Source organism: Eleutherodactylus coqui, chromosome 10 (genome assembly GCF_035609145.1).
Source record: "Eleutherodactylus coqui strain aEleCoq1 chromosome 10, aEleCoq1.hap1, whole genome shotgun sequence".
In the NCBI taxonomy this organism is placed as follows: Eukaryota; Metazoa; Chordata; class Amphibia; order Anura; family Eleutherodactylidae; genus Eleutherodactylus; species Eleutherodactylus coqui.
Window position 1 is genome coordinate 33,678,117 of NC_089846.1, and position 15,082 is coordinate 33,693,198.

Below are 15,082 nucleotides of genomic sequence, written 5' to 3' on the forward strand. Positions count from 1 at the left end.
AGAAGGGGATCCACAGCACACGTTGTCTATCCTCTTGGCCTCTTCCAGATCCACTACACACAGACTGAAGGTGTCTGTGTGCAGGCCGGCTCCTAACTTGCAACCTCCAAGCAAACTGGCGGCCAAAGCCAGCAACCAGGCAGAAAGACAGATAGGAAAGACGAGACCCACTCATGCACCATGCAACCACATATAAAACAAGGTCACATGACATACAAAGAGATACTTTTCTAGACATAACCCAGACAGTAACCCATTCAGTGCTGCAGCTAGGCAACATGCATCATATTCAGTCACATGGAACACATTGACAATACACATAAGCACAAGACTACATAGATCATTCAGAAACTTCCACACCTTAACTTCTGTACACTACAATTGCCTGACCTGATTCCCAATTACTCGCACTCCCGTTTTGCCAGTGTCTGGTTCCCCACTGCTCTTTACTTTTCACTGCAGTGAGCCAGCAATATCATCACCAATACCAGGAACAACCACTACACAGAGGTCGGCGCGAAAACTTCCGCTCCAACCTTTGTATATTTGCGACGCTGACGGCATGTCCCCGCTCAGCTGGTTGGTTGGGGCCCCAAGTGATGGACCCCAGCTAATTAATTATTGATGACCTATCCTGAGGATAGGTCATCATTAGTATTCACCCTGGAAAACCCTTTTTAACTTACAGAATTAAAAACTTACGAGCACTTGCTACCCATTTATTTTGGATGGAGTGTTGGTCAGTACAGGTTTGGGGGAGGGGATGGGGTGATGACAGACTTTTAGGCTCTGATCTAGTCTATATTTCATGGATCTTTGTGTATTTAGCCTGTAACCATTTACTTATTAAAATACTTAATCAAAGGAACAGTGTGTTATGCAGAGAGCAGAGTCTGAGAAGGCAGAGCAATGTAAAGAACATCAAAGATAGAAGTTATGCACCCCTTCAGGCCCTGCACTCGGTGTAACAGTGTATCAGTTTTAACTGGAGTGTTCCTTTAAAGGCAAATTTCTTTCTGAAAACTCAAATCCCAGCAGTCGATATATCCCTTGGTAATATCTGTTACTCTGTGACCACATGGGTTGTCATCTAACTTCTTAGAGTCTTGAATTACAGATCTGTATAGCTATGCCTTTAAATAGGAGTTATCACTGTGTAATTATGGAGAATGACCATTCTTAAAGGGGTTTTATGCAAATGAAAAGATGGAACTATACCTCTGCAGCGCCACCTATTGGAAGGCAGCATTCCTGCAAGTCAGTGTCAGACCTTTTAAACAAGTCTTATAACAATGACTGGGAATTGTGAGCCAAAGCCAGAATAACCATACACAGACAGCTGTTTTTTTTTTTCTTTATCAAATCTTTATTTATGATTTTAATAATAAAACAGTACATAAAAGAATAAAGACCGTATGTCCGGAAAACTTCCCCAAAAAGATCTTACTCAGAATATCAAACATCAGCCTTTTCAAACAGTAGGTACAGCAAGTACATAGGATATACTATAAAAACATGTGCAACCAAAACCTGTCAGGTGGGACAACCAAACAACTGATTAGAGCTACCTAATTATTTCAAATATTTCAACAATCAACATTTTGTAATCCTTTAGTATGTGGATGAGCTGTTGCTATGTGATCGGGAATCTGTCAGAAACAACTTGCGTAACTACAAGAGATGAGAGCAAGAGAGAAGTTGGGAATCAAGCATCAACAGCAATCCCATTGGCTACCGCTTGGGAGTCGTCACTAGGTCTATATAAAGCATACTACTTATTCCATGGGGACCAGGTCTTAATGAACTTATCATGTGACCAAGAGTCCCGGCTCAAGAGCTCTTCCATTCTTCGCATCTGCGATATTCAATTAAGCCAGGACACTCTGCTTGGTGTGTGTTGTGACAAATAGAACAGTGGTATAAGTTAAGCTGCCATGAGCATGTGTCCAGGGAGGGAATGACGGGTCAGGGGGTATTTATCTGACCGCAGGTTCAAGAAAACCAATTGCGGCATGGGCTCGACGTCTGAGTCACATGCCTCATTTATTATTTTCTCAACTGCCCTCCAATAAGAAGTAACTGAAGGGTGTTTTAGGGTTTTTGCCCCTCATTAGTGTGCAGCAGGTTTCTGGCTTGGCTAGTGAGAGGCCTGTGGCATGGGCCAGGAAGGGTATTGTTTCTCTTTAAGGGGAGTACCTAGAAGATGTGTGAGGAGACTTCTACTCCCATGACTTAAAATTGCAACCACCCTGTCCCTCCTGACATGTGACTGCTGCATCCAATCATTGCCTATAGAAGGTCTCTGCTGTGGTCTGTGATTGGCTGCAGCAGTCACATGTCCCGGTCAGCAGCAACCAGGAAGGACAGGGTGGTTGTGAAGCAATTTTAAGTAATGGAAAACCCCTTTAAGTCTGGGAAAGCTAACAGACATTCCCCTTTGTAGTTTTAGTGCTGGCCTCATTGCTGGTCACCCAACCTTTCCTATAATGAATATTACAGAGAAGTGATAATATAACATAAAAGTACTTTTCTTGCTGTAGTTAAAGCAGTAAATCCTCTATAATATTTGCTGGGCTATAGTGGAGGCTGTAAAGTATACACCAGAGTTTAACCCATTTCTTAGACAGGGGCAGGTAACATAAAATATGACTTCAGTAGACGTCTGCAAGTCATCCATCCTGCTGAACTGTCTTGTCTTGGAAGGAGTTTCCAGCCCTGCACAGGGGTTATTAAAGCGTGTAAATGTAGACTTGGTGTAATAGATTCCCCCTGGGTGAGTAGTTCAAGGGAACAGTTGCTATCCATCTAATTAGAGGGATTATGTAGAAAGCCGTTATGTCTGTGCCGCCCTGCTGGGGTCTCAGTAACTCTTGGATTTCCTTTACTGAGTGTTGTCCGCTCCATCTAAACTCCCACCTGAGGCCATGCCAGCCTGAGCTCTGCAGCTGCCTCCTGCCTCTTACCCAGCTGTAAACCTCTTCTCTGGGAACCCCTGACTTCACTCGGCTCCCAGTGCTTCATCTTTAGTATACTGTAAAGGAATACATAGTTATCATAGCCTAATAGATGGAAATATTTAACCCCTTCAGGACCAGAGATTTGTACTTTTTGCTATTTCGTCCCAGCTTTTCAAGAGCCATAACTTTTTTAATTTTTCCATTGACATTGCAGAACGAGTTGTATTTTTTTTTTAATGGTACAATTTAATTTACCATACAATGTATGCAAGAACTTAAAAAAAATTTTTAAGGGGGGAGAAAGTTTAAAAAATGCAATTTTTGCACCACTTGAGTGGTTTTGGTTTTTACAGCGTTAAGGTGCAGTAAAAATGCAATAAAACTTTGTTCTAGGGGTCAGTATTAGAGATGAGCGAGTATACTTGCTAAGGGCAATTGCTCGATCGAGCATTGCCCTTAGCGAGTACCTGCCCGCTCGGGAGCAAAGATTCGGCGGCGGGCGGGGAGCTGTGGGTAAGAGCGGGGAGGAATGGAGGGGAGATCTCTCTCTCCCTCTCTGCCCCCCGCTCCCCCCTGCTGACTGCCGCAACTCACCTGTCACCCGCGCGGGCAGCCGAACCTTCTCTGCCGAGCGGGGAGATACTCGCTAAGGACAATGCTCGATCAAGTAATTGTCCTTAGCGAGTATGCTCGCTCATCTCTAGTCAGTATGATCACGGTGTTAGGAAATTTAGATATTTTAATGTTTTTTTTAAACTGTTTTTCTATTTTTAAAAAGTAAAAACAATTTTTTTCTTAAACAAAAATTGCTTTCCATTGCTGTATTCTGAGACCCGTAACTTTTTTAGATTTTTTTTTTTGAGGGTTATTCACCAGAGCGTATATCACAGCCGGCCGATATTTGCTACCATCTAATGCAATGGATTCCAATTAGAGATGAGCGAGCACCAAAATGCTCGGGTGCTCGTTACTCGAGTCGAACTTTGAGTGATGCTCGAGAGTTCGTTTCAAGTAACGAACCCCATTGAAGTCAATGGGCGACTCGAGCATTTTTGTATATCGCCGATGCTCGCTAAGGTTTTCATTTGTGAAAACCTGGGAAATTCAAGAAAGTGATGGGAACGACACAGAAACGGATAGGGCAGGCGAGGGGCTACATGTTGGGCTGCATCTCAAGTTCCCAGGTCCCACTATTAAGCCACAATAGTGGCAAGAGTGAGACCCCCACCCCCCCGCACTGTCAGCATAAAGATCGTTCTCCTCTGCCACAGCTGTAACAGCTGTGGCAGAGAAGAACGATGTTAGCCCATTGAATTCAATGGGGCCAGCAATACAGCCGGCTCCATTGAAAGCAATGGGCTGTCGGCGATCGCGGGATGAATTGTCGGGAAGGGCTTAAATATATAAGCCCTTCCCTGCAATTCATCCAGAAATGTGTAAAAATAAAAAATATATATATACTCACCTGGTCCCGGCAGACGGAGTTCAGCACGGCCGGCGGCAGTCCTCCTGAACTGCGCTGAACAGCTGTGAGTAGTATTCAGCAGCCGGGGATTTAAAATCCCTGCTTGCTGAATGAGCTGCCTCTGATTGGTCACAGCCTGACCAATCAGAGACAGATCTCACTCACACACCCATTCATGAATTTATGAATGGGTGAGTGACTGCTGCCTCTCATTGGCTCAGCGGGACCAATTTTTTTTTTTATTTTTACACATTTCCGGATGAATTGCAGGGAAGGGCTTATATATTTAAGCCCTTCTCGACAATTCATCCCGCAATCACCGGCAGCCCATTGCTTTCAATGGAGCCGGCTGTATTGCCAGCTCCATTGATTTCAATGGTCAGTGCTCGTTTAATCGAGACGAGTACCGCGTGGTGCTCGTCTCAAGTAACGAGCATCTCGAGCACCCTAATACTAGAACGAGCATCAAGCTCGGATGAGTATGCTCGCTCATCTCTAATTCCAATGCATCAGATCATACAGACGTATTCCCACGGCATAAAAGCGGCCGGCCAATATAGCGCTGGGCACTTTTATGCCAGGCAGAAAAGATAGTCCTGGAACTATCTTTCCCAGCCGGAATACGGCCGCTGCCATAGACCTCTATGAGAGCCAATGACAGCGGCTGTAGAGAGGGGAGGTAAGGGTGAGTTTAACCGCAGGACTGCTAAACTCCCTACCCCTTTTCTCCTCCACTATGCCACTTGCCACCTGTTTGCAAAGCTCTACCCCGTCCTGCACCCTCCCATTGCTGGCTGCGAGAGGGGGCGGAAGCTTGGCACACTGGCTCCCGCCCCGTCCCACCTCCTCCCCTTGCAGAGCCAGGAGGGAAGGGCGAGAACAACTTAGCGGAGCTAAACTCTCTCCCCCCACCCAACGGCATTGCGGTCCCAGTGTATATGAGCCGGGCCCATGCCGTCTGAACGGGCACACAAACGTTAGATGTGTGCGCCCATTCACGCGTTTTTACGCGCCAGCGGACGCACGTAGAAACTCCAACGGCTGTGTGAAAGAGCCCTTTCGCTATGTGAGGACTCACTTTTGGAGGGTAAGTTGAAGTTTTTATTAGTTCCATTTTGGGAAACCGATGTCTTTGATTCAAATTTTTTGGGAGCCAGGATGCCAAAAATAAAATGCAATTTTGGCATTTTATCCAATTTGTTTTTCCTACAGCCTTCACCATGCGGAATAAATATTGTAATATGTTAATATTTCAGACTTTTCCGTACATTGCAATACAAAATGTGTTTTTTTTTTTGTTTGTTTTTTTAATGGAAAAAAGTTTTTGTAACTTTTTTTCTTTAAACTCAATTTGTTAAACAGTAATGTATTACATGAAAGGCTCATTCACACGCCCGTGATTTCACTGCGTATTATGCGCACAATGCATGCCCGCGTGATACATGCTGAATAGAGTCAATGGAGTACATTGATTTTCATTAATCCATTAATCTAGTCATTGCGTGTAGATACGCATGTAAAAAAGATCCCAGCATGCTCTATCTCACCGCGTATCCCGTATGGTTTTTATATGGGTAATGTATGCAACGCTGTCAATATGAGATACGTTGCGCCAGGTCAGTTTATCTAACTGTTCTACGAGGTTATTCGTTGACCTAGCAAGAACTAAAGAGTTTATTTTAATAGTTTTTGTAGGATTATACCACAAATCCCATGTTTTGTCGAATTGTTTTTAGTACATTTACAATTTTTTCATAACCAATTTTTTCGTTAACCCTTTTATTGCCATTGAATTGGGGGGGTCTTCATCCACTTCATCGCAACAGCCTTACGGCTAGAAGAAGAGTTTCATGCAGTAGGATTTGTTTTGCATGTTGCTCTTGTTCATCATCCCAAAGACCCAATAACCATTATTCTGGGGTTCTCGGAACAGGAGTGTGACTATTTGTCTAATTCAGTAACTTCAGACCAAAAAGTCTGAATCTTATTGCAGTTCCACACTGAATGGAAGAAATTTGCATCAGATGTTGAACATCTATGGCACAAAGAGGGAGGTCTTCTGCCCATATGGCATGGTCTATTAGGGGTATGGTAGCATTTTAGAACTTAGAAAAAAGAAAAAAAACTCTCTTCAATCTTTTTTTTTGTTTGTTTGCTTTACACTTTTTTTTAGTCCCCACAGGGGATTTGAACTTGTGATCATTTGAGAGAACCCGTCACCCACCTAAAGCAACATAAACTAACTGAGGAGATGACTGGGAGCCGGGCGCTGTAGTTTTTTAATACTCACCCGTTTCCAATGTTGGAAGTCTTGATGAAACTTTAGCTCATTTCAGATTTGTGTGTGCACGCTCTCATGTACAAGTCTATGGAAGAGCATGCGCATAGGTCGCTTTAAAAAAAAAGTCAGATTTTCATCCAAGGCCGGGACTTCAGCAGCGGGATAAGCCACTGTGTTCATACAAGTAATGTGGGTCTGACTATAAAGTTATCCTACAAGCAGCGAAGATAAGTTGCTGTTAGATGCTTGTTTGTTTTCTAGTTCCTCTTTTGGGTGAAATGTAGCATTACATGTGGCCATTTAAAATAATAGTTTTCCATGCGATCTGAAGGCCACTTGAGACCACCAGACTTCTAGTTGTAAACATCTCTCCACTCTGGCTCACAGTTTTAAGGCAGCAGAATGCAGTCTTGAGCTCTCACTCATGACCTGAAGGTTGCAGGTTCAATCCTCGCAAGGTTCAGGTAGCCGGCTCAAGGTTGACTCATCCTTCCATCCTTCCGAGGTCGGTAAAATGAGTACCCAGCTTGCTGGGGGGGGGGCTAATAAACCAGCTGAAAGCCGTGTGGAAGGGGGGCGCTATACAAATAACATAGCATAGGGATGCACTAGTTGAATGTATTTCTCATAGGCAATAAAAAAAATTTAAAATTAACCGTAAAATTAACCAAAAGGCATTTCAGCCGAAAATAAATTCCAGAACATGACATTTTTATCACTCGTCTCCACAAAAAGATTGTTCTTTTGCCTGAAACGATCATATTAATGTACTGCTTTTTCTTCAGATTCAGTGAAGAAGGAATGGAAGTCATGGAGAGACTCATCTACCTATATCGAAAGTTCAGTCAAGTCAAAGTCAGCAATGAAGAGTACGTTTGCATGAAAGCCATTAACTTCCTGAATCAAGGTAAGTGTTCGCTGGCTTTGTGATTTTCTATGGCAGAGTGTTAACACTAGGTGGCGGTGCAGCAGTAAATGAAGAGCGTTTTTTTTTGATAGCCATCTTCAGGCAAGATGAGACTTTCCATGTATTAATCACAATTTAATAACAGTTTAATGTAGCCACCAAGGCCAGAACACGCGTCATATGACATATGTATTACAGGCAGCAGCACTGGAAGATTAGTCCTAACTCCTATCCAAATACAGATTGTGGAACAGATCGCCAGCTGTTCTCGCTTTATCTGCGAATGTTAACACCAGTAGATCAAAGTAGTGACCACACAAATACACTCATGGTTAATATCGAGTCATTCTTCTTTGTTAGATTGATATTTTACAGGTGTATCGACTTTACCGATTTCCATTTTTTTCAAGATTGATATTCAAAATTAAATTTAATGTAAAAAAAAAAATTGGGGGGAGGAAAAAAACTGAAAAAAGTTTTAACGAGGCACAAAATGGACAATTGAAAGGAACCGAATGGGCCCTTAGTGTTCAGCTTAATACGGTAGTGGGTCTGCCTGTCATATATTATAAAGCTATACAGGGCCACAGTTAGAAAGTTGTAAATTACTTTTGCATTTATCTTCCAGTTTTTTCTGTGTACACTCCCGGTATAAAAATTATGCCATAATTCAGCTAATTTACACCAAAAATACATAGTTGTACATAGTTTTTACAGCGTTCATTCTGTCTTTGTACACAAAAGAGCAATACAAAATAAGGCAATATTATAAAGAAAGTACAGATAGCTCCCGACTTGCGAACGTTCGATTTACGAACTTCGCAGGTTGCAAATAATCTGTCCTGCACAGTATGATGTAATGCCGTAGCATTATCATCAAACCATCAGCTTCTATCAAACCTATCCGGTCAGATCGCGGGACGCTGTGCGGTAGCTAGGCAGCCGGGGGCCTTCTGAAAGGCCCCAGGGCTGCGTATACAGAGCACCTATCAAGCCGTGCGCTTAATAGGCTCTCTGCATAGGCAGCCCTGGGGCCTTTCAGAAGGCCCCCGGGTACCTAGCAACTGCACAGCGTCCCGCGATCTTATCGCAGGACACTGTACAGGACCCCTGAACGTCGGGTGCCGGCTGTTTCTTACAGCCGGCACTCGGTGGCAGCAGTTCCAACGAGCTGCGCCGTTCATCGGAACTGTTAACGCTTTAAATACCACTGTATTTAAATTAACAGTTCTGATGAGCAGCGCGGCTCGTCAGAACTGCTGCCCCTGGTTGCTGGCTGTAAGAACAGCCGGCACCGACATTGTATGGAGCGGGATCCACCCGTGATCCTGCTACTTACAAACATTTGTTCAGACATACAAACAAGTGTACTTGTGAACAAGCTTCTGGAATGGAACCTGTTTGCAAGTAGGGGACTAGTACTAGTAGTAGTACAACATTTCTTCACACATTTCCCCCCCTTTTTTCCCTGCTTCTTCTTATAAACAGAAATTAGCCTGAATTTGTTACTATATATGTTCAATAACCATTTCAATACACAATAAACTTATTGGCCTCCATGTGTGTTTTATCACTTACATGCATGGTACCCATCAGCCACTGCAGCTAATCCATCTACAATGTGTGGTGCGAATTAAGCCATGGTTCCCATATTTTCCGAAATTTGTGAGGACATCCCCTGTGTTTATATATTATGTTTTCATATGAGATTACTACATCCTCCAGCTTCCTCCAGCTCCGGACACACGGGAACTCCATAGCCATCCACTTCATAGCTATTGCCTTCCTGGCCAGAAACAACACTTCTCTGAGAAAAAATTCGGTATGGAATGGCCATATTCCCTCTTCCATTAAACCAAACAGCGCCATCTTCAGGTCTAAAGTAAGGGTAAGAGGTAGGAGTGGGGACAAAAGGGTGTATATTTCTGCCCAAAAGTCTACAGTGTGTGGGCATTCCCACGTTAAGTGCCAGAATCCTGCATTCAGCTGACACACCTTACTTTCTCTGTTGGTGTCCCTCAATGCTTTTTCATGGGACCCCCTATCCTTTTTTTTTTTTTTTCATCTATACCTTTTGACGTAAGTCAGCTCATAGAACCCCATGACTTTCTGTACTATTTTTATGTTGATCACATTCTAGTCTGCCTGTCTGTCCCAGAATTATGGAGAAAAGTAGCGGGTCCATAGCCCCGAAGTTGGCTCTGCATGTGTTTGGACCGATTGCGGTCCTTTTTGTCTCCGCCCGCTACAAGCAATTTTTTATGCGGGGGTTCTTTGTGAGTGCCGTGGCCCTTTGTTTTTTGATCTGTCCCAGAATTGACCTTTCTTCTATCCAGAATCTCAGAGCGCCTATCAGCTATATCCTCCTCTTCTTCTCATTTTCTAAAATTCAACATGGAGAAAACTTAATTCAAATTTTTTCCCCCATCTTACTCAACCAGATTTATCAATCGCACTCAATGGCTTTATACTTTCCCCAGTCCCTAAGTTCACTGCCTTGGGGTAACTTTTGATTCTGTCCATGCTGACTTGGTATAACCTTTCTTTTTGCCCTGTATTTCAAATCCTACATACAAACAGTAACCTCCTGTCAAATCCAGCTCAGAAACCTCTCTAGAATATGATCCTACCTCAACCTCAAGTCAACAAAATGCATGCCGCCATCATCTCCTGCTTAGATTATGGCAACTTCCTTCTCCGTGGCCTCCCATCCAACGCACTAGCAACCCTCCAATCCACTCTCCATTTTGCTGACCAGTTAATTCACCTCTCCCTTTGTTCTTCCTCTGCCAATCTCTTCACTGTCTACCCATTGTCCAGAGAATTTAGGTAAAAATATTATTAATGATCTACAAAGCTGTCCCCAGCCTGTCCTACCCATACATCTCTGATATAACTTCCCCACCCATAGTCTTCGGTCCTCACAAGACTGCCTTCTCTGTTCTCCTTTTATCTGCTCCTCACACAACACTTCCCATGATTTCACTGCTCCAAGTAATCACTCTCCGACTTTCGAAACCTTCAAATGCAGCCTGAAAATCCACTTCTTCAGAAAAACCTACAATAACTCTGCTGCCATTACACCACCACCTGAGCTGCTTCTACCCTCACCTTCTGTCTCCTTCCCATTTGCCTTGTAGATTGTAAGCCTTTACAGGTAGGGTCCTCTCACCCTCTGTATCAGAATGTCACTCATTTAGGCTATCTTCAAACGCGTGAGAAAATCTCGCACAAATATGAACCCCATTCTCTTGAATAGGGTCATATACCTGAGCAATTTTTTTCCCCACATTGCACCACAATGCTATACGGGAAACAAATCGCGACACGTCCTATGTTTGGGCATGCCCTCGCATCGCCCATTGTTCTCATTGAGGCTGGTGGCAGCATCGTACCACATGCTAGGTGCACGCAATGTGATGCAAGGTCTCCTGTTGAAAACAATGAGAGACGCCGCAGCTGTCAGCTGCAACAGAGGATCGCTACTTCCTTGAAAGGATGCTAGGCGGTTTCGATATCACACTCGTCCATGGGAAATTAGCCTCAGTACATCCCTATTGTGCTTGTTGTAATCTTATATTTTGGCTTTTTTTTCCCCATACGGGGTAAATGATGTAATATTTTATAGTATTGGTTGTTGTGGATGTGGCAATACCAATTATGTGTAGTTTTGCGAGTTTTATTGCTCTTTTTATTTTTACAATATTTAAAGCCTTGTGTAGGAGGAAATTTTTTTTTTTTACATCTTTTTCTGTAAAAATGTTAAGGTGCCACCATCAGCAATGACTGCAGCATATGTGGGGTCAAACAATGTGGTGCAGTGATGAGATGAGCAGGTCCTCATCATTTTGCTCCTTTTCTAGGAAAAAATCCCATATGTGACAATCAGAGAGCAAGTATGTTCTCTGATTGATGGGAGGGTGATAACATGAAAAAAAAAAAATCCCCCCTTTCCTGGGACAAAAAGATACACAGAAGAATCACAAATCTTCTCTGTTACTGCTGGTCTTTCCTCCACCTCCCTTTCTCCTTTGTACACCGACTGAAATGACAACTGTAAATTTAGTATTCCCGACTAATCTTTAAACGACTAACTCCGGTTCATTGAGGGCTACAGAAATGTTTTTGGTGTTTTAAGCCAAGAATCTTCATTTAGCTGACATCACAGGCATGTCAGTGAAAGAGCCGGAGGTGCAGCCATTTAAATTAGAACAAGCTATGTTTGTCCAAGACTGTAATGCTCAGAAAAAGAGCAGAGCTTGTCCTAAACTCCTGGGAGGTCAAGTACATAAACTCTAGAGATGAGCGAGCATGCTCGGTTAAGGAAAGTACTCGAGCGAGCATCAGCATTTTCGAGTAACTGCCTACTTGTCCGAAAAGATTCACTGGGTGGTGGGGGGAATGTGGCGGAGATCTCTCTCTCTCCTCCATGCTCCCCCTGCAACCTCCGCTCATCCCCACCGCCCCCCGAATCTTTTCGGATGAGCAGGCAGTTACTTGAAAATGCCGATGCTCGCTCGAGTAATTTTCTTAACCGAGCATGCTCGCTCATCTCTAATAAACTCCCTTTTTCATATGTACAGCGCAGTAGAAATAAAGGGTTTTTCTGGCACTTTACTATTGATGACCTTTCCTCAGTATAGGTCATCAATAGTTGATCAGTGAGGTCCACTTCTTTGTATCCCTGTTCGCCAGTCCTGTGGTCAGTTAGGACAGAGTAAGAGGCAGTGTGGACAAAGTTTTGTGCATCTGGCTGTCCCACTGACCGTGCGCTTAGTGAACAGCTGATCGGTGGGGATCCCAATCAGTGGACCCTTGCAGATCAATAGTGAAGCCTCAGGAAACCCTTTTAATGACTCTATAAAATAAATAATAACAGTATGCAGTTTTCTTAAAATTGCTGCAGTTTTCAAAGGAATGTTACTGTCCGAGTCTCTTTCTAAGAACCTGGCCCTGTTCTTTGTTTTTCTTCAACAGATATCCAAGGTCTTAGCAGTATTTCTCAGCTCGAGCAGCTAAATAAGAGATATTGGTACGTGTGCCAGGACTTCACAGAATATAGGTATCCACATCAACCGAACAGATTCCCAGACCTCATGATGTGTTTGCCTGAGATTCGCTACATTGCTGGTAAATATTCAAAAACTAGAATTCAATCTGTCATGATGGCCAAAACTACTAGGGTGAGTCAAAAAGTAATGCCTCCATGTCTGTAGCATTTTATCTATTCGAGTGACTGTGAATGACTATGAACGATGTTATCATAGGCGACCTTACTCTACTAATGTATGCTTTTCTTTATCAGACTGAGTGATTAGAACCATGGATCTGAGGCAAAAACCAAGACCTGTCATTACATTTCTGGCAAAAGAGGCGTGTGCAACCAAGGAGATCCATGATCAGCTAAAGAATGTTTCTGGGGACACATTCAAGACATCGTCAACATCCTAAACTGTGCTGCTTCTGTTGCCTCAAATCAACTCCTCAGCACATTGTCGGTTCTCATCGGTGACTGATGTTGACGGACGGGCACTCTTTCGCTTATCTGTCATTTTTCTCTTGCCTGAAACTTCTTCACCCAAAGCTGCACATAGCTGATGTCTATTACAGAACCCTCATAAACCTTCTTCAACCGATTATTTTGGTGTAGACCCCCTTTTGCCAGAAATTCAGTGGTCGATCTTTGTTTTAGCCTCAGGTCCGTGGTTATAATCCCTCAGACTGAAAAAGAAAAGCATGCAATAGTAGAGTAACGACACCTATATAATATCGTTCATGGCCAGTCACTGGAATAGATAAAAAGTTACAGGCAAGGAGGCCTGACTTTTTGATTTACCATCGTAGATTAACAGCCAGAATTAGGACACATGTCCCAATATTAATATTAAATTTCACTGGGGAAAACAAAAAAAAATAATTTACTATTTTATATAAATTATTTTTTCCAGAATTATTTTTATGCTTACCGTATATACCGGCGTATAAGACGACTTTTGAACCCCAAAAAATCTGCTCTGCATTCGGGGGTCGTCTTATGCGCCGGTAAAACAAACAAAAAAAAAGTGTAAAAAAAAAAAATTTTATTACTCACCTCCCACGGCGTTCTGTCGCGCTCCGGCAGGATGTCGCTCGCTCCGGCAGGCTGTCGCTCGCTCCTCGTCCCCGCCGCAGCATAGCTTTCTGAATGCGGGGCTTGAAATCCCCGCTTCCAGAAAGCTAATACACACGCCGGCAGCCATGACAGCATTGAATGGCTGTGATTGGCTAAAGCACACGTGGCTTCAGCCAATCACACTATTCAATGACATCATTGAATGGCTGTGATTGGCTGAAGGCGCACGTGTTAGCAATCACACCCATTCAATGATGTCATTGAATAGTGTGATTGGCTGAAGCCACGTGTGCTTTAGCCAATCACAGCCATTCAATGATGTCATGGCTGCCGGCGTGTGTATTAGCTTTCTGGAAGCGGGGATTTCAAGCCCCACATTCAGAAAGCTATGCTGCGCCGGGGACGAGGAGCGAGCGACAGCCTGCCGGAGCGAGCGACATCCTGCCGGAGCGCGACAGAACGCCGGGGGAGGTGAGTAATAAATTTTTTTTTTTTTCTCCACTGAATACCGGCGTATAAGGTGACAGTTGGGGGGTCGTCTTATACGCCCCGTCGCCTTATACGCCGGTATATACGGTACATCTATTTTTTTTTTATTTTTTTTTATTTTTTAACTTCAGTATATATTTTTTTTAAATGACATTTATAACCCTCTAGTGTGCTGTTGGCATGTTATCACCGTTTTATATAGATTTGTTGAAACTTAAAATTTTCAAAAATATTTTTACGCACTTGTGTATTTTATTACACTTTTTTTACCACTTTCAATTTTTGTGTCTAAATTGCTTCGACTGAAAATAAATTGAATTTTTAAAATACTTTTCACAGGAAAATTGCTGAATGTACCTCTGGAGCAATTGCCATTGCTTTTTAAAGCATTTCTCCACTCCTGCAAGACGGGTGTCACTAAGGAATGAGCAAGGATCAACTGAAGAACAGATTAATCAACAGCTGGGAACTAAGGCTGTCCTGCACCAGTTGAAGGGAAAAAGACAGTTTCATATCCCTGTATGGGGGAGGAGAAAAAAAAAAAAAGCTTGCTTTTTACAATTTTTTTGTACTCTTTTTCTTATCTATTTATTTCTTGACAGAGTTGAATGTATTATCTTCAACACGGGTGCACAAACATAAATGCAGTTGTTGCATTTTGTTGCTGTTTACAGACCTAAAAATGTTAAAGCCTTTTTAAGGGAGGGATCCTCCTTCTATTATGGGAGGGGGATACAAATGTTACAGTGTTGCCATTTTTTTAATGTTTGTTGTTTTTTCATTCACTTTTTTTCCTTTTTGTTGGGAGTGGGTGAGAAATTATTTCAATAGTTTGAGCAAAGAAAACTACCTCGATTTTAAGTGTTTTTGT

The 15,082-nt window shown here is 42.9% G+C and overlaps 1 protein-coding gene across 1 annotated transcript in view; it reads left to right on the forward strand.

Annotated features, from left to right (window-relative positions):
- NR6A1 (nuclear receptor subfamily 6 group A member 1) overlaps positions 1-14,691 on the forward strand; it is a 207,470-nt gene extending 192,779 nt beyond the window's left edge. Inside the window, exons 8-10 of the mRNA XM_066579777.1 lie at positions 7,489-7,610; positions 12,588-12,740; positions 14,551-14,691. Of these exons, the coding sequence (XP_066435874.1) occupies positions 7,489-7,610; positions 12,588-12,740; positions 14,551-14,639 (364 nt within the window). The 3' untranslated portion in view covers positions 14,640-14,691. The remainder of the gene's footprint in view (positions 1-7,488; positions 7,611-12,587; positions 12,741-14,550) is intronic.
- Positions 14,692-15,082: the final 391 nt, after the last annotated feature.